General features: G+C 39.0%; 2 protein-coding genes across 2 annotated transcripts in view; one reads left to right on the plus strand and one right to left on the minus strand.

Annotated features, from left to right (window-relative positions):
- Positions 1–400: 400 nt before the first annotated feature.
- On the plus strand, positions 401–22,645 carry GTF2B (general transcription factor IIB). The gene is made up of 7 exons (XM_067538517.1): positions 401–550; positions 3,202–3,308; positions 15,743–15,876; positions 18,166–18,312; positions 18,449–18,578; positions 19,264–19,545; positions 21,257–22,645. The coding sequence occupies exons 1-7, from the start codon at positions 534–536 to the stop codon at positions 21,388–21,390; spliced, it is 951 nt and encodes a 316-aa protein (XP_067394618.1). The 5' UTR covers positions 401–533; the 3' UTR covers positions 21,391–22,645.
- A 212-nt stretch (positions 22,646–22,857) lies between these two features.
- PKN2 (protein kinase N2) overlaps positions 22,858–23,854 on the minus strand; it is an 84,232-nt gene continuing 83,235 nt past the window's right edge. The window contains exon 25 of the transcript XR_010918075.1: positions 22,858–23,407. The gene's annotated coding sequence lies outside the window, so the exon portion shown is untranslated. The remainder of the gene's footprint in view (positions 23,408–23,854) is intronic.

Here is a 23,854-nt window from a genome sequence, read left to right on the forward strand (position 1 = left end):
GGCGGTCTGCCTGGGGGTGTGACTACTAGCGGCTGGCATACTAGGGCCCTGATCCCCGCGTGCGGCCTCTGGGCGTGGCTACAATGCTAATAAGGAGGCCCCTGAAACCCGGACTGGGAAGGTCCCTTCGCAGCAGTCACTCCCCTGAGGCCTCCCTTGGGGGAGGGTGAAGAAAAAGCCTGTCCGAGGGGGCGCGGGCACTGGCCCAGTGACGTGCGCGGCAGAGCCGGCCAGCCTGAGAGAGCGCGCGTCGCTCATTGCCCCGGCCCGCGCTGCCTCTAGCACCGCCTCCAAACAAGGGCTCAGGTTCAGGCAGCAGAGGCAGGCGGCGATCCTAACCCTGCCGTTTTGGCTTTTGTCCCTTCGCGCGGCCAGTACCGACAGCCTGGTAGAGCCCCGCCCCCAGTGGCGGAGGACATATAAGGGCGTCCGCTGCGTAACTCGTCTGCTGCTGCTGACTCGGCGGCGCAGTCAGACGTTAAAGTAGCCGGGGAGGAGGCGGACGGACGGACGGACGGACTAAAGGAAGGATCATGGCGTCTACTAGCCGGTGAGGGGAGCAGGCGGCCCGAGGGCGGTGGGGGATGGTAATAGAATCTCTGGCTGGATCCCGTGGACGGGGATTCTGGGCTGTCAACCGGGCAGAGAAAATGGCCGCGTCTTCCCTCCGAGTCACTCCCGGGACAGTGGAGCTGACGCGCCTTCCTCTCCCCCCTCCCCCCAGCTGCCATCTCGGATCGTGGTTTCTGCCAGTCAGTCCCGCTCCCTCCCCCTCGGACCCCTTCACCCCAACCTTCTTCCTTCTCCCCGGTGGCCGGGGGGGGGCTTTGACCTTGCTTTCGCTATGGGGCCCCATCTCCGTTCTCTGCCCCCTCCATCACTGGTCTCTGCTTCTGGGTCCTCCTCATCTCCCCGACTTCTTGGGGCAGCCTTGTTGGTCCAGAAAGGCTCAGGTCAGGTGTCTGGTCACCTCCACGTCACTTCCGCACGTCTCTGCGTCCTGGCAGTTCCGAAGTGACGCGGTGAGGCGTGCGTTGGTGAGCGGCTCTGTTGCTGTTACTAACGTGTACATATTGAATAGGACACCCCAGGTCACTAGGCTTTTGGATGACTTTATAGCAGCGCGTTTTACACTTTTTGAGCTGAGTTCCCCCCTTGAGTTACGATTTTTGGTTGCCTGCCCCCCCGTACCTGTCCCTCCCCCCTCAGGTTTTCAGAGTGGGGGAAGGCAGGTCTGAGGGTCGCTGGGGGTGGAGGTGTTGATACTGACCCACAGGCTGGGTGACCCGCTGAGGTGAGTTGGGGGTGCAGGTGGCACTCCTTCCCCGAATCTCTTCACACAGTGCCCAGTGGTACGGGAACAATTTTTATAGTGGGGCTGCTGAAAGCCATTGAACAAAACTGTAAGTACGGTATATGATGGAAGCCATTTCCAGCCAGGGGGGTGCTGCTGCACTCCCAGTATCCCTGTTGCCAGGGGATGTTGTGAAGACCGAAAGCATAACTAGATTCAAAAAAGAATTGGATAACTTAATGGAGGATCAGTCCATCCATGGCTATTAGCCAAGAAGGTCACAGATGTAACCCCATGCTCTGGATGTCCATAAACCTTTGACTGCCAGAAGCCAGGCCTGGACAACAGGTAATGGATCACTTGCTAATTGCCCTGTTCTGTTCGTTCCCTCTGAAGCATCTGGCACTGGTAACTGTCCAAAGACAGGATGGTGGGCTAGATGGACCATTGGTCTGATGAAGTATGGCTGTTCTTATGTTAAAAGCTCTTCCATTCCGCACCCATTAAATTCATTGTTAGGCAACATTCTGTCATCCCTGATTTTCATCATTGTAATGACCAGGTAGGGCTCCTGTCTTGGCCCAGATTAGCAGGACAGAAAACTACATCTAATCACTCTTTGGGTTACTGTCACAATTTTCCCTTGTTGACATTATCAGCAAAAGTCAGTGCAGGCACTAGAACCATTCAATCACTATCTTCTTTCTTCATTATAGTGAAGAGAGTGTTTTTTCAGATCAGGACTAAAGTTATTGTGATGGCACAATACAGTGAATCTACTTCCCCTGCCGTAGCTGCTCTAGATTTAGGGAACATTTTCCAGTGTTATCACAACTTCTAGCAGCAGTGAAATAAATGCCAAACTTTAATAAGTACCATGGTCATGAATTTTATTAAAGCATTTTAGTGCATAGGGCATATACGCTATAGGGAAATAATGTATATGCCCAGAAACATGGGCAGACTTTACATTGACACACTGAGACCTCTGTTCTGCTTTGTGAATCTGGATTCAGTTCACCTTTTTTATTTAATATGCAGTCAGCCTTGAAACTTCTTGGGATGCGTATTTAAATGCTCCATATAGCAGAGAGTTTTTGCTTATGGATCAGCACCCGTTTTGTGAGTTGTCTGAAACTGTTTCTTTGTAGCTCTGTTTTTTGTCTTGTATTAAAAATGTGATGCAGCTGGAATCTATTGACTGTATTTCATAAAATTTACTTTTTTAATTCTTGTTTAATATGCTTCTGTGATTTGCTGCTGCTTTATTATCACGCTAAAATTATTTAATGTAAAGATTTTTCTGGCTAACAAGTTAAGCTTTAATTTTATATGCTTTATATTTAATCTGGTAAAAACTGTAGTTTTTAAAATTTATCTATCAAGTGATAAATTGGTGGTGCTATAAGGTAGTTATTTTCTAAAATGGTAAAGAAATGCACTGCTTACTAAAGGAATAGCCTAATGGATTAAAAGAAATGGCCAGCCAAACTCAAGAGTGAAAATTAACTTAGATTGATGTGGTCACCACTAACTTCTGGTAAGCATATATTTAGCAAGAATGGATTTTCCGGTGGACTTAAGTCTTGTGGATTTTAGATGGCAAGATGTTTCACAGTTCTAATCTCCATAAATCCTGGGTTACTAAATTGTTCTGTGCAGAAATCCCATGTGGTGCTACTAATGTATTGCTTCACACAAACAATTAGCACTATTTGTAAATTACTCAGCTCATTTGTGCTGTAAGTTAAAAACAGCATTAAGGGTGTGTGGCTTGAAGTTGTCTTCTCTAGACAGTTCAAATTGCTTTCCTCTAACTTGAAATCTTTTTCTGGAAATAAAAATGTGAACATAACATTCCAAACTTTTTTAAAAAAATTTTTTTAAAGTGTATTTTTCTTTCTTAGCTTGGATGTACTTCCCAGAGTGACGTGTCCAAACCATCCGGATTCCATTTTAGTGGAGGATTACAGAGCTGGAGACATGATCTGTCCTGAATGTGGACTAGTAGTGGGTAAGTAGTTATTCAAATTATTGTGACTCACTCTCAAAATGGAGATCAATTATCTGAAGAAATAATTTGCTTTTTCTCATGGGTGATGTGAGTAAGAAATTAGTGCATTGAATGCCTTTAGTTATCACCGAATAGATATTTTCCCTTAGTTTAAAAAAAAAAAAAAAAAAAAAAAAACCCTACCATCTTGAAGAGGCAGTATGTTCTGGTGATGGCTGGCATTTTTAAACAAGTGAGTAAAAAGTTTTGTTTTGTAGCAGATACCTGCATTATGGAGAATATAATTGACCACTTCTGCCTGATGCAAGTCAAGCTGATAGCCTTGAAACCACTGACTTTCCAAATTCAGGGGGGAAATGGGGTTTTAGGACTACAGATAGCTATTTTAAATATCCCCTATGTTTCTCACAAAATTCAGTTATGTCTCAAATATACATTGGAAAAAGGTTGATCTTTGCAGTGTTCGAGGCATCTGTTTCATTTCAAGCTGGGATGCTTCATATAACAACGTGGACAAATGTGAAGATCTTACTGTTACAATTCATGGCAATTATGTAGTTACATAAATGTAAATTCGAATACATATTTAAGCATGATATAAAGAGCTGGTATGGGTCTGCTGCTGTAGACTTTAGGAATGCAATAGGCTGCACAAGACATGGACTTTCTTTGTGCAAGAGGCAGTGGTTGGGCCTGCTGTTGAAGCCACAAAGTCATGATTTACAGTCCAACCTCACCAAACCAAAGTAGATTAAGACGAGTGCTCAGTGGTGAGCAACCACTTTGTTGGTTTCTTATGCGCTGTACAGCAGAACTGGTAATTTCAATTGCCCATTGCACCTCTTTGTCGGTGGGAGGCTGAAGATTGGTAAGAATTTCTTAATAAAGTGGTAGATCAGTAAAGTAAATAAGCTGGTCTTCATAAACCACATGCAAGAAAAACTGATTGATTCAGTTTAAAACACCACCATTTCTGTACTTCACAAATGTAGTTGGGCCCAAAGGAAAAAATCTGGTTCCATGCAGAAGCTTATAATAAAATACAGTGACATATAATTTGCTTTTTGGAAAGATGCCGGATGAGACTACAGTCTATCTTAAAACTGAGTTGTTAATGAAATCCTTCTCAAGTGAATGTCCAATTGCCATTTTTTCTTAACTCATTACTTTGGCTGTTAGGAATGTCCAATATTAGTCAAAAGACGTATTTTTGTTTGTTAAATACAAAACAGAAGTTGGCCTGGAATAAAATACTTATAGCATATTGGTTCCTAAACTTGAGAAGTGTGACTTTCTTGATTGACTTTGTTCAACTTTTTTCTGTGGGCTTGTGTACCTGGGACAAAATCAGTACTGTAATTCAGGTGAAGTAGATTATATATTCCCATAGTGTCTTGTTGAGAGGGAAAGAAGGGTGGGAGGGGGAAAGGAAAATTTGGAGGAAGGAATGGGGGGAGTTGGGAAAGCTGGAGAAATGCATATGTCATTTGTTCTCCACACCATACTTTTGCATTTGAATACTGCAGAAAATGCATATATCCTTTTTTCATAGAAGGCAGTTAAGAAATGTTGGGAGTGATTTGCCACAGACTTCTTATCAGAATATTAACAGTCCATATATTCAAACAAGTTCAGAAATGCTCAGCAGTAAGTACACTTCTCCTTGGTCCCATTCCCCTTTCTCCCAGTGCATCATTGTACTGTACCTCCTACAAAAAAGTGGTTTAGTTGAATTTTTGGCAATAGCAGTGCATTTGAATGTAGTAAAATGCAGGTATTTCCCCAATTAGATTATAGCAGATCTGGGGCCTTATAACCTGACCATATCCCCATAGCACCTCAGTTTATGGTCAATCTGGAATTAACACAGATCCCATGGATAACTGAAATTTTGGCCCATGAGAGCTAGAGGGGCTGACCATTAGTAGCTGGGAGGCAGGAAAAGGTCAGCCTTAGCTCTGAGGAAGTGAGCTGAGGCTCATGAAAGCCTCTGCCTACTGAAATTAAAATTGTTAGTCTTTAAAGTGCTACAGAACTCAAGTTGTTTTTGCTGTTAATGCATATCAACACTATGCAACGTTTAGGACACAAATAGACTACTGTGCAACTGAAAATGGAAATGTAAGTAGACTGAATTTAATCAAAAAACTGAATTTTACCAGACACTATGAGCAAAACCTTAGCTTTTACAAGTGGTTCAAAAGAATCCTTAGCACCTAAAAGTAGTCAAGATCTGTTTAAAATCCATTGAAAAGACAGCATATCCAACAGCAGTGCCCCCTGGATAGAGCACTGGTTCAAGCAGTGACACAGAACAGTGCCAGCTACAAACAATGGCGTGGCGGGGGGGAGAGGAGGAGGGAGGGGAGAGAGCCAGGCTGGCCCTTTAGGGGGCAGGAGGTTCTGAGGGGCACAGACTCCTGCGCCCCCTGCTCGTCGTGAAGGGCTGGCCTGGAGCACACTTACCTGCTGCTCCAGCCCTGCAGCCTGGCACTGTCTCAGATGGGGCAGCCTCACCCCCTGGCCTGGGGGGAGGCCATGCCAGCCCTTCACAATGTGGGGGGGCCGCAGAGGAGCAGAAGTGGGAGCAGCCCCCCTCTCTCCCAGCCTCTTGTGCCCCCTGCCTGTCATGAAGGGCCAACTCAGCACCCCATCCGGGCCAGCACCGGGGCTGCTAAAGTGGCAGGTAAGTGTGGGGGAGAAAAGTGCCGGGCCGGCCCTTTGCAGCAGTCTCCTGAGTTGCTGACTGATGGGTGTCCTTACTCTTTTTTTTTTTTTTTTTAATTGTCAAATTTTATTAACTTTAACAGACAAGTCATCACAACACTAAATGTACGCTGTCTTTAAAACTTCTACAACTAGCTCTCATCTTCCCCACTCCCACTGTCATTATTTGTAGACTGAAACAGAAATACGAGTTTTCCTGCTTTTTCAACTCCATCGATTCCTTAGCTTTGAGTGAATAATACCCAACGATGAAAATATTTTCTGTGCCTGCAGAAGAAGATACTACTGTGAAACATTGGCTTAGCAATTGAAGGAACTCTGTTTCAAGGTGTCTGGCTAATGATTTCCACCAAATCGTTCAAAACATCAGTAAACATGTACTGTTTAAATGGTTCCACTCCAGCGCTGAAATTTATTATGACTGGCATAATTGAGGAGTGATTTTTGAGATGTCCATGCCATGGCAGCAGCATCTTCTTCAGAAGTTAGGCGTCTACTTCTATATCTGGAATCAAGAATGTTCACCAAAAAATGAGGTGGATTTAGTGCTTGGATCCATTTGCTTTTTTTATTGCTTGCAGCTCAACTTTCTGGTGAGGTATTTCTTCAATGTCTCTTGAAGTGCCTTCCAAATTTTGACAGCATCAACAATGCAGCAACAATTTCTCTGAAGTTTGTTTAAGGCTATGGATATAGGCTTCATTATACTGAGTGTATCCTCTACATTCCTCTTTAATCCAATGTTAGATACTTTGGATGAGATACTTCCATCTCTTTTATCAATTTTCTTCAAAGTTTTATGAGAATAGGCTAGTTCTTAATCATTTGTTCAAAATAATCAATCAACCACAGGATTTCATTGAATATCTTGAGGGAGAATTAGTTTGGATCCTCCTGTTCTTGTCAGTGAAGCTGATGCAAAATGGTTGTTACAGAAATATTTTGTGACTTCTACAACTTTCTTTTGTGGCTGGATAAGACTTAAGTCTTTGGCTAAAAGATGAATTAAATGGGCTCTGCAGCCATATGTTAAGGAGTATCCTTGTGTTTCTTCTAAGTATCGTCTCATCTTTGCCACATTTGCAGCATTGAGTGAATAATACCAAATGATGAAAATATTCTCTGTGCCTTTAAGACAGTGTTTTAACTAGCTCCTCTGCCTTGCTTGGCCCAGCTCCACTACCACATAAGCACAGAACAACAACAATCCTATATAGTCTGCATCTGTCTTTGCACATGTGACTTTAGTCTGCTGAAAAACAGAAACTGAAAGCCCAGAACTTTCAAGAAGCAATAATTGATAGTTAGACTGGACAGATGAGACCCATTAATTCATTTTTGAGACTAAATGTAGGTTTAGCATGTTTGATGAGATTTAATTGTAATTGTTGTTAAAACAAGAGAAATTTTAGTATTGATTTTAAAAAATTTAAATAAAAACCAGTTTTTTTTAAAAAAAAAAAAATCTGATTTTTATCCACCCTGCTGAGAAGCACAGACCCCACTAAGCTGTGCACTCTTGTGAGCATTGCAAACATCTTGTGCCTTTTCCTGCAGTATTTCCAGAGCCAAGACAGGAGCTGCTGCACAGAACATTGCGAGCCATAGAATGAACAATTCCTGGTTGCTGCTGACAGTTCTTCAGCTGAACATTGTGGAGCACTTCTTCTGTTCTCAGGAAATTGTTATGCAGCTATGGGATGATGAACAGTGGCTGCAGAACTTTCAAATGTGGGAAGCCACTTCCTAGGAACTTTGTGTAGAGCTTTCCCCAGCCCTGAAGTACAGCAACACTAAAACGAGACCTACTCTCACAGTGGAAAAGTGAGTGGCGATGGCTCTGTGGAAACTAGCAATGCCAGACTGCTACCAGTCATGGGGAACCAATTTGGAATTGGAAAATCTACTGTGGGAGCTGTTGTGATCCAAGTATGCAGGTCCATTAATTCCCTTCTGATAAGAAGGGTAGTGACTCTGGGCAACATGCAGGACATAGTGAATGGTTTTTCTGTGCTGGGGTTCCCTAACTGCAGTGGGGCTGTAGATGGCACACACATCCCTATCTTGGCACCAGATCACCTTGCCAAAGAGTACATAAACCAAAAAGGATACTTTTTTAATGGTGTTGCAAGCGCTGGTGGATCCTGGGACATTTCACTGACCTACACGTGGAATGGTCAGGAAAGGTGCATGACATACGCAGCACCTTTAGGAACACAGGTCTGTTCAGAAAACTGCAATCAGGGACTTTCTTTCTGAATCTTAAACTAACCATGGATGAGGTTGAAATGCCAATAGTGATTCTGGGAGACCCAGCTTACTCCTTGTTCCCATGGCTCATGAATCAGTACACCGGCCATCTGGACAGCAGAAGGAATGGTTCAATAATAGGCTGAGCAAGTGCAAGTGCAGAATCTAGCTAAATCTATAGCGTAGACCAGGGCTAAGCAAGCTGCATGCAATAGTCAGTCTTGTGGGTCTCTTTGCTTTCCACCTTCACTACATCAGCAGTAAAGGAAGGGAAGAATTTTTTCCCTGTGACCTAAATATCATTACTTTTCCTTTTTGAACTTGCCCACTGGTTCATTAGTTGTAGTCCTAGTATTACGGCCCCTACGGACTTCAGCATCATCTTTATGCTTGATGTTCATTTAATATTTTCCTTGTACTTGTCACACTAGCTTACTCTTTCTTTAGTTGCTCCAATGGATGTATAGGGGCAAAAGACCAAAAGAATGTCCTTGGTTAGCCTCTTCGGATAAGGAAGGAGAAAAGTCTTATTCTTCAGGTGTCTCAAGGAATCCTGAGGCACTTACTGACTTTGAAGCTTTGGATCCAGATTAACTGCCCATGTTAATAAACATCTCTTTAATTTATAGCTGTTTTTGTAGGTCAGTTTAGGCTGGTTTTATTTCATGTAATTTTCATTTATATTGGTTTTCTGATACACCGTATGAGCTGTAAGTGGCCTACTGTCTTCATTTACATCACTTCTACACTTTTAAAAACTTGGATTTGATTAACATTAGCGCATCTTTTGCATAAAATATAATAAATCTGTGGCACTGTAGGACTTCATGGTTATCACTATACTGCATGCCATCACTGTTCAGGATTTCAGGGACAGTCATGATATAACTTGTAAGTCCTCAATTCAGGAACTTGGGTCCCTCTCGTGTGAGACAAAGGGAAAATTCCTTTAACTGTTGGTAGTATAGTCTGTGCTTGAAAAGCATTTGGGCAGCTATGATTTTCATTCAGCTAGGAGGGCAGTTACATTGCAAGTGAAGTGCCTATATGTTCATTGTATGTGTATAATACCATATGAAAAATCTGTCCCCCTTAAAAGGTTTCTGTGAAAATCTACTTAAAAGTGTCCTTGTCAAAACTGCAAACATCTAAAATGTCAAATCTTGGTATCTAAAATTTTGCTCAGTTCTCAATCACCCTGTAAGTATTTGTGATAAACAGCTATTGACTCTTACAATTTTAACCAAAGCTTTCCCTGTCTTCAAAGTATCCATGACCAAACCATTAACAGTGTGTTCCTTGTCAAAAGTTTGTCACTGAAAACTTAACATCTGCATTTGTTACAGAACTGTACATCAATTATGAAGAATGCTAATACTTCTAAACATACTGAACAGAGCTAATCTTTGCATGAGAATATATGGACATTAATGTGGGAGGTGGAAGTAGGAAGTGTGAAGAGCAAGTCATTTTGTTAGGCACTTTGGTCAGCATTTCAAAAATGTTTCATGTTTTAAATCTGATAAGGAATAAATAATTAGTCTGAACAATCAAGAACATATGTTCTGAACAATTTTTTTTATTCAAAATTGTGTTGTGAGAGATGGGAAGACTACTGGCAGTGGGAAAGGGGTCTCCATAACTTTGTTTTTAAATTAAAGTTTCTCACTACAATTTAATATTTTGAAGACTTTATGCCTGATGAGAGTGAAGTATGAGGACACATTTCGAACATACTTCCACCTGAAGGAAATGAAGAGTCTGAGAGCTTGACATGGTTTTATGACTCAAACAACTCAGGGTAAATTAAAATCAGTAGTTGAAAAATTGGATTTTTATTTAAATAAAAAATAAGTACATTTTTGTTTTTAAAAATAAACCTATTTAAAATTAAATGTGAAATTAGGACAACCTACGTTAAAGCTGAAGTTTACTATAATCTATTACAATTTATTTTAAATAAAAAATTAAGCAGTACATATTTGTTGTCTTGGTTTTTTTAGAGTCAAACCACTGAACTGGTGGAAGTCACTGACTAAGCATCTGGGACCAGTGTAAACTGTTAAACTAGCTATTAACTTCTTCTGCAGAGGCAGAGAGAATATTTTTTTTTCCATTCAACTCGTTCAGTTTAATGACTAGGCCATTCAAAGTTGAGAAGATGATTGGGAGTTGAAAAGTCAGGAAAACTTGCTTTCTTTTTCCAATCTGACTCTAAAAATGATGTGTGAGAGAATGAGATCTACTAGTTCTAAAATCTTGATAGCTATGGCGACCTGAAACAATCAGTTTCATTTACTAACTACAGATAATACTTCCATCACACTTGAGATAGTTTTACTTAACTAATAAAAAAATTAAATGCTGTTTTTGCACACTTTTAACTGAATTCCAATTTCCATCCAAATAGAGCTTGACACAAATCCCAAGTAAAAATCATCTAGTAAACAAGAAATGCATCATTTGCTGTTTCCCAACACAATAAAAATTGTGTTGGAGGTGGGGGGAGGGAGGGAAGGAAGTAGGCTAAGTTGTATAATTGCTTAAATGTGTCTGTAGCATATTATCCTGGTTAGCAAAAACTACCAAATTTAGTGTAAAGGCTATATTTAGTTGCAGACCAACATATTTTAATCGTTACCAACCAATAAATCAATCTTTTTTAGGGGGAAAAAAGTACAAATGCAAAATGTGATTAAAATAAAATCTAAATCAAAGTTTCCTGCTTGGTGATTTAAATGATTAAAATCTGATAAATTGATTTGATTTAAATCATTGCATCCTGAAACAGCTTGTTTGGAATCAAGTATCTGGTTTGTGTTCCATAGTGAGTCAATAATACACCTTACTAACTTATTTCAAAGGATGTCTTCCTATCCAGTCATTCAGGAATGGTCACTTTAACTGGTGGTACTTATCTTACATGGAGGAACACTCACTTTAATGTTATCAAGTGAACTGTTTCAGTCTTAGTAGACTTAAACCACCAGAAAAGAGGACACAATAGGTGTTGAGAGCTTTCCAGTTCTACCTGAATCTGAGCTTTTTGATGGGTTGCAGTGATGTTTACTCTTCAAAGTGGGATTCTGATCTGATGTAGCATAAATCAAGGTAGATATATTACATATACATGACACATGATTGTATTTTGTTTAAAAGTATTTCAGCTTTGAATGTGTAAAGTTGCATTTTTTGAGGTAATTTCTCATACTTGAAATTACTGAATTTCTACTACATCTTTCACTCATAATTGTTAATACCAGCTCTACCAACAGGTAATTAACAGGGACTGCCATTTAACATATTTTCTCAAAAGGACTGCCATCATGGAAAAAGGTTGCCAAAGTCTATATTAATGTGTTCAGAAGTCACTGCATGGTTTTCATTTTACACTTTTTGCTTGATGCTGCAAAGTCATGGCTCTAACTATTTTCTAATGTAAAAAGAGCAATAATTGCAATTATCACTAGATGGCAGCACATTCCTAAATTTTGTTCTTATAGTTAATTAACTAATTTAATTTTAAAAGGGCTCTGTACTGTATTTAGAGTGCTCTTACAGTACTACAAATGAATTTTACTGATTGCACATTTGTAAGGCCAAAGTGCTGAAGTCTAAAGTGTACTTTCTTTTTTTATGCAAAGGTATAGCTACTCTTAAAGTACATAAAGTGTGAATATACACCTAAAACAGATTGTATTTCCATGAGAGGAAATTCTAGACTATTGCAAGGTGCAATATGACTAGTAAACTGTGAGTCTTACTTTAGAATCTGATTTTAATCCTGTTGATCTTTATTTTGTTCAAGCATTTCCAGTTTAAGCTATGCTTCCTGTGTATTAGAAATAAGATAAAAACCGGTTTGCTAAATGGAGAACAAAATTAATAATCTACATGAAATGGTATGCAAAAGTATTACAAATGGAGTGTGCATTACTGTAAAGTAGTTCAGTGTTCCTTTAAAATGTATAATTGTGGATAAAACGTTCAACACCCTGAATTTTTTTTGCTCTAAAAATGTTTCCTTCATGTAGACTCTTTTTTGTAGGAATACAGTACGTATGGTTTATGTAACGGTTAGGCATTTCTTAAACAAATCCTAAAAAGAAAGAGGTGTGAAGTGGCATTTTAATTTTAGATGCTGGCTTGAACAGGAAGGATGTTGGATTCTTATAGTATTTCCTCAACTGCATTTGTCAATTGTGGAGAAGGGCAAACATTGGTCAGAGGTTTTCTGTTCTGAATAACAGTTCTGAATTCTACTAAATGAGCTTTTCAGATGTTGAGCAACTTAAGAACAAAGTGGAGATTACTGTCTGTATTTGTGTCTAACTTTAATGCTTGGACAATATTTTTAAAATATCTGCATATGGAAAATTTCTTTACAGAATGACGAAAAAGAAATGTTCAGGCAAACAGTGTATTCATGTGTCCTGGAAGATGCTTCATCAAATTAGCCCAGTAATGGCTTTCCTTGAGAATGGAATTTATTTACTGAGGATTTCCTCCTGGAGGCTTTCAGAAAAGGGGAAAAAGTACTTAGATAACCTTTGTCAGGAAGACATAAGTAAAAGTGGCATGTCTAAAAACACTGCCTCCAGGTGGCATTGTAGAAGCTTGTACTACTGGTTTGTGATTCTGCATAAAATGGGGGACTTGGAAATAGAGAAGGAAATGTATACCCTCCCACGTATTGTACATTCTCCATTACTACTTATGAAAATAACAGTTGCAGTAAATAGTTAACCTATTTAAATCTTCACTATGCAGAAACATAAAAATAAATTTCAAAAGCCTGCAAAAATGCTGACACAGTATTTCCAAAACATCTGGTATTGGTAGTTTGTAGTAAGGTGCCTTTTTACAGATGCTTCCAAACAAGGAAGTCCTTTTGATAGGATTAGACCCAGGAATTGCAGCTCAGTTTTTGGATGCATGCCCCAGCCATGAAAATTCCATTGTAACTTCTGTTGCTTTAGGTTTTTTTATACAACTTGCATTAAAACTTTGAAGTTGTCTGCTTTTATCATTCATTCAAGGGCCATTATTAATTTTGTGCTAAACCTGTTATCAGATTTTCAAAACAGTGGCTTTGTTTGTTCATTTAAATAATTTAATTTTTAGTGACTTGCTGCAGTTAGATGGGTAATTAGCTACTTGTAAGAGTGTATTTTCTTGCCAATGTAAGAAGTATTTGCATATAGCTAAATAAAATACCTTGTATTCAGTGGTTTGTTCTAGTTAACACTTTCTTACTATACCAATATAGTAGTGTTGGTCTTCTATTCCTGATATTTTGTAAAAGTAGGCAGTGATATAATGCTTTTTTTTCATTAGTGCAGGAATGGCTCATAATTCACAAGAGGCAGATCCTTGAGTGAGTCATTTAGGCCATTCCCATTTGTGTGGAAAATTATTACATCATTGTCCTGTACTCGGTGTTCTATTTATACCATGCCAATACTTTAAGTACATTTTGCTTTTTTTAGATGCAGTAAACAGTATTGGGGAGTTGTCTTGAAGTGAAGTTATTACTAGGCCATAGAAGGAGCACTACTTAAATATTTACAGAATACAGGAGCCAGGGGAGCATGCTGTCTGCTCATTTGAGTTTGGAAGGGTGTGGGTCAGGGAGGACATTAGTGTAGTGGAAAGAATGGCTATCTGCTTCCTTTGCACCATATATGCTATATTCTCTCAATCTTCTACTTCTATACTTTTGAACACAGTTCTGGTTCATGCTTGATGCTTTTATACTCCTTGATTTTTGTCAAAGCAATTAAGTATAAAGATGAAGCATAGATATGAATCTAGTTGAGAGACAGCTACCTATTGGGTTGAACAGCTAAATGGGCTTCTACTATGTTGGTAAGGGAGATAATTATTCATGAAATAAGTGGTGTTTAAAGCTTTTTCTGTCTCAAGTTCATTAGCTTAATGAACTGCAGAAATGCTCCTCACACTCTTTATGAAGAAAAGGTTCCTTTTACAAATTAGTTCTTTTCCTTACTATGAATTTTGCAGTTGCACCTGTATCCATTGTTCGTCCCATATTTCTTCCAAAGGTCTTTCTGAGAGGAAGCTTATGCTTTAACTTGGATAACTATTACTACCTCAGAGTACCAGTGTCTTTCTTGCTATTAGTTCCTTACGGTTATCATCATCATCATCATCATTGTACTTGGATCCTTATCTAATGACAAAATAATTAATTTCCTTGTTAGTTTTGCTTTTGAGGGTCTAAGCACTGTTCATCAGGAGTAAATCAATTTATACTAAACAGACTTCCATAATGGACAGTTATCATGCAGTCCACTTTATTATATTATAGATAATACATAGCTGTGCCTCAGTGCAGGGGACTGGACTAGATGACCCATTGAGGTCCTTTCCATTCCTAGTTTGGATTCTTTATATTTTTGCAGCCATTCCCTTGACTGGGACATAGGAAGGCTTCAGAAGGACAGTGTTCTAGGATCTTTCCTCAGATTTATTTACTTTGCACCAGCATTATTGCATTGTAGACTTTTTAATCTTTATTTTTTAAGACTGAGAACTGGGCTACTTACGGAGTCTTTGGTATATCTAATGAATTTCTCCTTCTGTTATACGGGTGTCTTCAAATCTGGCTAGATAACTAGTCCAGCAGGAGTTTGGGGCAGACAAGGGTGGAACTAAAAGCGGTCAGAAAGGGACAACGGAGATGTTCCTTAAACCATTAGCATTTGCTCCCTTAACATGATATGGTTATAGAAGCCTAAGAGTGTATTTGAGGCAGACAGTCCAATCACAGAACATAAGTTTGGCCCTTTTTCTTTAGTCTGAATTAACATGACAGCTGTCCCAGGAGTTGCAGAATATAGTGATACCAAAGAACAGTATTTAAAAAAAAAAAAAAAAAAGCAGGAAGTGTTATGCATGCATAATAGTCACAGCCACCCCACATGCTGCTGCTAGCAGTTAGATTTAGGAGGGTTAGACTGGGTCAGGACATAGGTGGGAGAATGCTAAGGAACATAATTGATGCTGCAAGAAGTGGTGGTGGTGGTGGTGGCGGCACACTTCCTTTCAAGTTAGTATTTAATCTAGGCCTTAGAATGGCCACATGCAGCAATATGCTCTTAGAGCAGCTTTCTTGAAACTTAATTCTTTTTGGCCCTTAAGATCTCATGGCCCTTCGTAAGAGTAGGAAAGTTAACCCTGGGTATCCTGGTTAAATTCCTACTTGGTTAATTACATTCGCCCTACTTAAATCTTCCCTACAGTTTCCATTGCACTTTTTTACTTCCTGCCCCACTAGTGTTTTGCAGAGTTAAATAGCTAATACACACTATCCCGGAAGTAACTGCTTGAGTGGTGGATGACATGATCCTTAGTTATAGCTGATAGTTCAGAGGGGAGTATAGTGAGGCATAATGTGTTGTGATGATGCAAAATATTACTTTTTATGAATTCAGGTGACCGGGTCATAGACGTAGGGTCAGAGTGGAGAACTTTCAGCAATGATAAAGCAACAAAAGACCCATCTCGAGTTGGAGACACGCAGAATCCCCTCTTGAGTGATGGAGATTTGACCACAATGATTGGCAAGGTAACACTTTAAAATATAAAATGTTACTAAATATTTGTATGTCAAGTACATATTTATATGGCAATGGGAACCTATGCAGATTTGGATACCATAAAAAATATTTGGTATAAACTGAATTAATCACAATAACTATTTATTATGGTCTAGATTTGGCAATCTGCTTCTGTATGGAGAGGGGATGGTAATAAGGGATACTGGACTAATCTAACCTTATAGGTAACAGTGAAACTCATTGATAGTGTAGTGGGGCTACTGTACATTGCTTTTCCATTGTTGCTGCTAAGTGAAATGCAGTTAGAAAAATGATCATTCTGTAAGGAATCTTACATAAATTTAGAATTGCAGAATTTTTCACATGTGGCATATACCAGAAAAATCCTGAAAACAAAGTACCTGGGTTGGAGGCATCAGTTAAATCTTGTATTCAAACTAGGCTGTCTTTCATGAGAAATTCTGTATCAAATTAGTATTCAAGATGAGGAGAAATAACTTTATGCATGTTTATCAGGAATGCTATCTAACTGTTCTGTTGGTATAACAGTATTAAAAATGCAAATTAGGAATTCTTTCCTGGTTCCTGCATGTTCCAACAGTGTTTATTTGTAGTGTACATTATTTTTGACTGGGTGTGTATATTGTACATATGTAGGATTGTAAAATTAGTCAGGTGGAAATTTAGTACCAGTTTGACAAGTAATGTTAGCAAAGGAAGATTGCTGACTACTCAGGAAAACCTGCATTTCAGTCCATAATTTAAAGACTCATTAGTTCTTTGCTTTGGGAGCTCTCTTTTCAGTGTGAAAGGAGTTAATGGTGAAGGAAACTCATCATGAAGACAGTCAAGAACTCATTGAATGGCCTGCAGTGAAGTTTTCTACTTTAACAGCTGTTTTTAAAGCATTTTTTTAGTAGTGAGAACTTGGCAGTTTTGACAGTGAAGGCAAGAAAATGTATTAGGTGCAAGATTCTGGATTCACGTAACTAAATCACGTTCTTCCCTGATGTTCTGTAGTATCTTTGCACATTGCAGTATAGCCCTCCCACTGAAGGTGGAAAGCTTTGACTGCATCTTGAAGTGCCCCAAATAAATATTCTTCTGTTTATGTATCCAGGCACAACTAACAAAGAGCAAGTTGCCCCAAGAGAGCTATCCAACATAAGCTGTGTGGCACCAGATATTGGTTAACTGAAGACTAATTATGAAGTAGTCATTTTATCTGCATTTAGAAGGCAGTTGTTCTTGGACAACTTAAACCATTTCATTAATCTGACATGGTATTTGATAAAGGTGAAGCATACACCAAATTAAAAACAGCAAGTCCTTTCACTTTTTGGGCAGGAATAAGATTTTTCACAATGTAAATTGCAGCAACATGGGGGAAAATGCATGCAGGGAGTTTGCATTGACATTGCCACTTTGAGTAATCCAGTCTTGTTAATTTTTTTTGTAAGAATTTTTCTTGGGGTGAGGGTGGGTAGGAGTCCTTGGTTTTTTTTTTTTTTAGGGATAGATTTTTGGTTTCTGAACATAACAACTTAAAGCATCTTATTCTAAGCAGGCAACATACCGCAAATTGGTTTTGGATCAATCATTGTGAATTGATGCAGCATTTGACTGTATTTCCACATTTTTGAGGGAGCCATCATTGGAACAACTTATCAGCATCCTGGTCACAAAACTTCAGCCAGCCAGAAATGAGCTACAGCATAGACTGAATGACACTCAGGCATTAATTGTGTGAGGCTTAGCAGTGCCCTTGGGCTTTAGCAATTGTAATGGACACATCCAGTGTTCCAATTCAGCAATATGGCCTGTGTATTTGGTGTACATATTTGTATAATAGAGGTTGCGTAAGGTTGTCTGGTCATGCTTACAAAGGCCTAAGTTTAATAATGCATTAACAGACTCTAGCAAATTGTGCTAGTCTATAGTGAATCACTGGGGATGCCTAACTTAAACAATAAGGCTGTCTTAAAAGGACAAAGTACCTGTTACATTTATCCATATTGTCTTTTTAAATTGAGGAATTCTTGCAAGGTCTACTGCTAACCCTTCTCCCAAATCCTCTGATTTTCCTGAGAATCATGTTCAACAGATTATGTAATCACATCTAAGGTGTTATGGTAGTATAGCTATAACACATGCAATTTGGAATGCTGCTTGATTTTGACATTTAGTAATTGTTCCAAACAATTCTTGAATTTTTAAAAACCTGGAAAATATTTACTCTTGAAATATTAAGTATGGAATCAAACTTGGGTCTCTAACAATTAAATCTTACTTTTCAGGGCACAGGTGCAGCAAGTTTTGATGAATTTGGAAATTCAAAGTACCAGAATCGCAGGACTATGAGTAGCTCTGATCGAGCAATGATGAATGCTTTTAAAGAAATTACTAACATGGCAGACAGAATCAACCTTCCCAGAAATATAGTTGTAAGTTCGTGTCTACCTTCCTTAAATTGTTCTGGCATTGACTTAGTTAGCATAATATAATGAGCACATGAATTTTTGATATTGCTGCTAATTAAATGGCCTAGAGTTAATTAAATTTAGTCTTCTTGCTTTGAAGGATCGAACAAATAATTTATTCAAGCAAGTGTATGAGCAGAAGAGCCTGAAGGGAAGGAGTAATGATGCTATTGCTTCTGCTTGTCTCTACATAGCCTGTAGACAAGAGGGTGTTCCTAGAACATTTAAAGGTAAGTTTGCAGTTGCACAGATTAAACTGTTATCAAATAAAATATCTTTAGCTAGTATTATAGTAGTATCTAGAAATAGGGCTAAAATGAATAAGTTAATTTCAGCAATAGGCTACATTTGATTTGACTATCCTAATCACTTGATAGTACTAATTAGGATTTTTCTATATGCAGCCCATTACTTCAAATGGACTATTGGGCTTAAGCATCTTGGGAGTTAATTGTATTAAGTATGTTCCTGAGTTACTATTTAAAATTATTCAGTATATGAAGTCTGAATAGCACTAGTAGTACCCAAAAGATGTTACCTGATGAGCTGAGCATACAGTGATTGTTCCATTTAAATCTGAACCAACAGTTCCATGATTGATGATACTTTTCCTGCCTGTTCTGAATGGAACAGTTTTTGGTGCAGCAAAGTTTCCTCATAAAATAATCAGACTTAATGATCACTTGCAGAACAGTTTGCACAGGATTTGCATGACCTTGAAAATTGCCTAATTTAACATTTATACTTCTACCCCATTGTAAAATTATTCTTAACTGTTTGTGGTGGTGGCCTGCTTTGTGGTGGTTGTTTTGTAGAGGAGGAAGAAGCTGAAATATAAAACTATGGAGAAATTTACTTGCTTAAATTGGAAAGCAGACATAATTAAACTGTAGTCTTAACTCTTTCTTTGTTTAGAAATATGTGCAGTGTCAAGGATTTCAAAGAAAGAAATAGGGCGGTGTTTTAAGCTTATTTTGAAAGCTCTGGAAACCAGTGTGGATTTGATCACAACTGGAGATTTCATGTCAAGATTTTGTTCAAATCTGGGTCTTCCTAAACAAGTACAGATGGCAGCGACACACATAGCACGTAAAGCTGTGGAATTAGATTTGGTTCCTGGGAGGAGTCCGATTTCTGTAGCAGCTGCAGCTATTTATATGGCATCACAAGCCTCAGCAGAGAAAAGGACCCAGAAAGGTAAAATCTTCTCAATCCATCTTTTCTACTTATTTTCTATTTGAAATAATGGATATACTTAGTTTAATGCAGAAAAATCAGTATTTTACTGAAGCCTACACGAGCTTCATAAGCCACCAGTTCATGGGTGTACAATGTGAGACCCACAAACCAGCATTTTTCTCAGGAAGCTTGACATGCAAGCTATCTGCCATTAGCTGTGCTCCACAATAAGACTTCCAGCTTTCCTGTGGCTTAGTGATTGGGCTGTTTAAATTATGCTGTTCATGTGTAGAGCCACTTTGTTTTTGCCCAAGCAAGCATTTGTACAATTACATCCTGCTTTTCTAAAATATTCAGAATGTAAATGTGGTGGTGGTGAGTATGGCTTGCTCCTCACTAGTTAGTATTCCTATTGTAATTAGAAGCCATCCTGGTACCCAGGGATGGGCTGGAGCTAGCCAAGATGAAATGTCATTCTTCCCCCAACCATGTGTGTTCAGAACTGCAATAGAGCAGTGGTTCTCAACCTTTCCAGACTACTGTACCTATCACGAGTCTGATTTGTCTTGTGTATCCCAAGTTTCACCACACTTAACCCACTTGCTTACAAAATCAGACAAAAATACAAAAAAGTGTCAACACTATTACTGAGAAATTGCTTACTTTCTCATTTTACCATATAATTATAAAATACATTGATTGGAATATAAATATTGTACTTACATTTCAGTGTGATACTTGAGTCAGTTTTTTACTTGTGAACTGTGTCTGAAGCCTGAGCCCCCAGCAGTGGGGCTGAAGTATGTAACTTAGCTTTGTAGGGCCGCTGTGGCGTGGAGCCCCAGGCAGTTGCCCTTCTTGCCATCCCCTAATGCCAGCACTGCAGTTGCAACCCTCTGAGTCCATCCTGTGACCCCCCCCACATGTACCCCTGGTTGAGAATCACTGCAATAGAGGATGGCTCTAGGTTGGCCCTCAGCTATGCTGGGGTGGGGTTCATCATGCTGCTAAAATGTTTTTTTTTTCCACTGCTTTGTGCAGTCAAACAAAGCAGCCTTAGTGGATGTGGTCCTTCGTAGTCCCTGTTACCTGGGAACAGGGCACAGTGAATTTGTAAAGGACAGCTGATTCAAGATTCTGAAATCTTGATTTATGGATATTCCCAATTTACAATTAACTTTTAGGTGTGATAAAACTGGAGTTGGGGGTGTTAATGGAGTGTGGAATCTTAGTTCAGATCTAGCTTGATTTATTTATACAACTCTTCTGTGGTCTTCAGACTCTAGAATGTAGCTTGTCTGCCTTTCACATATAGACAAGTAGAAATCACTTTCCTTTACACTCCCCCCAAAATCTTCAAACAATTCCACAGACCTTCATTCACTTCATGATCAAGTTCAAAATGACAATTTTTTAAAATCATACAAGAACAAATTCCTGCTTATCTCAAACTGTTCCTTCCCTTACTTCCTCTGCTTGTTTAACACTAGCTGCTTCTGTATCTTCCCATAATCTCATCGGTTGGTGAGCAATTTGTCTGTTTATATTCACTACAGATCTTAAGTGAAAATATTTTCTTCCTTACCTTTACCTCCAATTGTTTCTGATATTTAACTAATTGTGTTTGTAACTACAGAACAAGAACTTGATAATGGTTTACACTTTGTTTTACTCAAAGTAAGAGAAAATGGTTAAGCCATGGTTAATTTTGCCTCTTTTCATTTCCCAGAAATAGGTGATATTGCTGGTGTTGCTGATGTTACAATCCGACAATCTTACAGACTTATCTACCCTCGAGCTCCAGATCTCTTCCCAGCAGACTTCAAATTTGACACCCCAGTGGACAAACTACCCCAGCTGTAAAATTGCTAAAGTTGCATTTAATTTCTAAAGACCATTTGATTTTTGCCTATAATAAAGGATGTACAAAGTGTTGCTACTGAGCCTTCATAGTGTGGAACTGGAGAAGATATGAAAATCAAACTGCTGGAACACAGCACACATTCCAAGGGTAAACAAAATAAGTGTGGCATTTTGTATGTATATATTAGTGGAAGTGAATATTTAATGACTGTTGCAACAAGTTTAATTTCATATTATACTTTAGATTTCTTTTGTAGGGAATCTAGTAAAATGTATTTTGGAAAACTGAAATTATGTAATTCCCAAATAAACTTTTCCAAAAACATTTACTACCCTTGCATATTTCACCAGTGACATCCTGCTCCAAATGTAAGACTGAACATATGAAAACCTGCAGCTTACTAATAGGGGTCCTGTCATAAGGATACTTTCACACTCACTTTCTTGGCAACTTTTAATCTCTAGTGTAGCTTTAATATATGTAGTGAGCTACAATTTACAATATGGTAGATTATTTAGCCCACAGTGCAAGCAGTTGTCCAAAAACAGCTTGAATATTTGCTCAACTGCTGCTGAAGGTTTTTGCTTATGAAAAGATTAGTCACTGTTGTTGGCACAACCACTGTGATGCTCAGTGGGGTCTTACCCTGTTGCTTTGAATTTCACTTAACTATGAAGCAACTAAAAGAAACAAGGCTTTAAATTCTTGGCAACTTTGAGTCATCTGGTATTCTAGAAAAGGTCAAAGTATTTCAAATACTGATACTAACCTGTCACTTAAATCTGACATTTCACTAGCCAATAGTTTAATTTAGAATGTATCAGTGCAAAAAGTGCAACAATATTTGAAGTAATGCTCCAGGTACTGAGGTGTTAAGTCAAATGGTGTCTCCCCTCCCCCAAACTAATTGCTTCCAAAATTGGATGCTGCATGACAGTGTCCTTTTGTGTTCAAAGAAACAAATGTACTTGTGGTTTCTGAACTAATTTTGCATCACAGGTGCAAGATTTACTTACCATATTAACAGCTGAGGGGGTCAGCCTGCTACCCATCTGGTCCTAATCCATCCAAAGATGGGCTCTGTGCCCAGTGCTTACATTACTAATTGTCAAGTGTGCTGACTGTTTTCTTGGTGCTTCAGTTTTAATCCCTTTATCAAATCCACTATTGAAATGTGGCAGGTCTAATGTTTTTCATGCCACTGAAGTCCTACATGTGGTCATTAAAGTTCCCACTGCATATGAGTAAAGGCTATTAGCTCCAGTATCTCTGCCCATTAGTCTAGATAAGTTGCATTCAAGCTTCATACATTTTCCCAATTATCAACACACTATGATATTCTTGCCATAAACTGTTGCTGTGCAGTTAGTTCCCCTCCCTGAGGGGTTAAATATGACCTTTTTCAATTGAAGGGGTACTTTTTTGCCTTCTAAAGTAGATGAACAGGTTCTCCTTACCAGGTTGTGTTGCACATTATGTGCTAAGGTAATCTTAACCCCCCCATTGTGCTTGATGTGAAATAGTAGAGGTACAGTATCCTTTAAAAAATTAAAATGACAAAGTAAATGTTTGAGGGAGCATATATTTTCAGGTGGAAAATAGTTTGGGATGTTACTCTCAATGGTAACCTAGAGAAATTCTTTAGTTTGACCCAAAAAAGAATTTCATAAAGTTTGGGAGTGAGGGGCAGGGAGATGTCATGGTACCTGCCCCTCCACCACAGACTGACATTGTAGTAAACTAGTGGAGCCTAGAGAGAAAAGGAGGAGCCTGCTTTGAGATTGCTGTAATGGCAGTTGGGCAATCCCTCTACCTACTTACAGGCACATAAGAACTAGAATGACGGATCTGTCTGAAGGGGACTGAGCTAGGGTAAAGGATGGGAGGCTTGAAGTACTTAGTAAAGTATATTTTTCCTCATCTCTGGAATGTAGAGGGGTCAGGTGTCAGGACTCAACTGAAGCCTTAATGTGAATTTTGCTCTTGAATAAATCTAGCTCAAGCAAAGTAGTTCACCTGAAATATAAAAGGCAATACAAAATTAGCCTATTAAATGTATATTCCCCATTAGCTAAAAATGTAGTGCCATAATATAAAACCTACCCCTTATCCTGTTTGCTTTTCCATATACAGCAAAAGCAGAGGGAGAGTGGAATTTATTCAAGTCAAAAGCCTTTTACTAGTCTGAATTAAACATATGACAGGCTAATGCTCAGTTAAATGGTGGGATTTGGCAGGCTAGAAAAATCATGAAGTTATTTTTCCTGTGCTAGAGAGGAATAGATTTTTCTAGAAAGCAGGCTCTTTATTGAGGGTAAGAGGTACTTAAATCACCTCTACAACATTGGTATGTTACCACAAGATAGCAACAACATTAACTGGATGGGAAATATGACAGGGTCTTCTCCCCACCCCAAACTTAAGCAGCCTCTTACAGGTAAGTTGCAGTGGGGCTGCATTTAG

The sequence above is a fragment of the Emydura macquarii genome, unplaced genomic scaffold (assembly GCF_026122565.2).
Source record: "Emydura macquarii macquarii isolate MOO-44397 ecotype Brisbane River unplaced genomic scaffold, CSIRO-AGI_Emac_v2 contig_480, whole genome shotgun sequence".
Taxonomy (NCBI): Eukaryota; Metazoa; Chordata; order Testudines; family Chelidae; genus Emydura; species Emydura macquarii.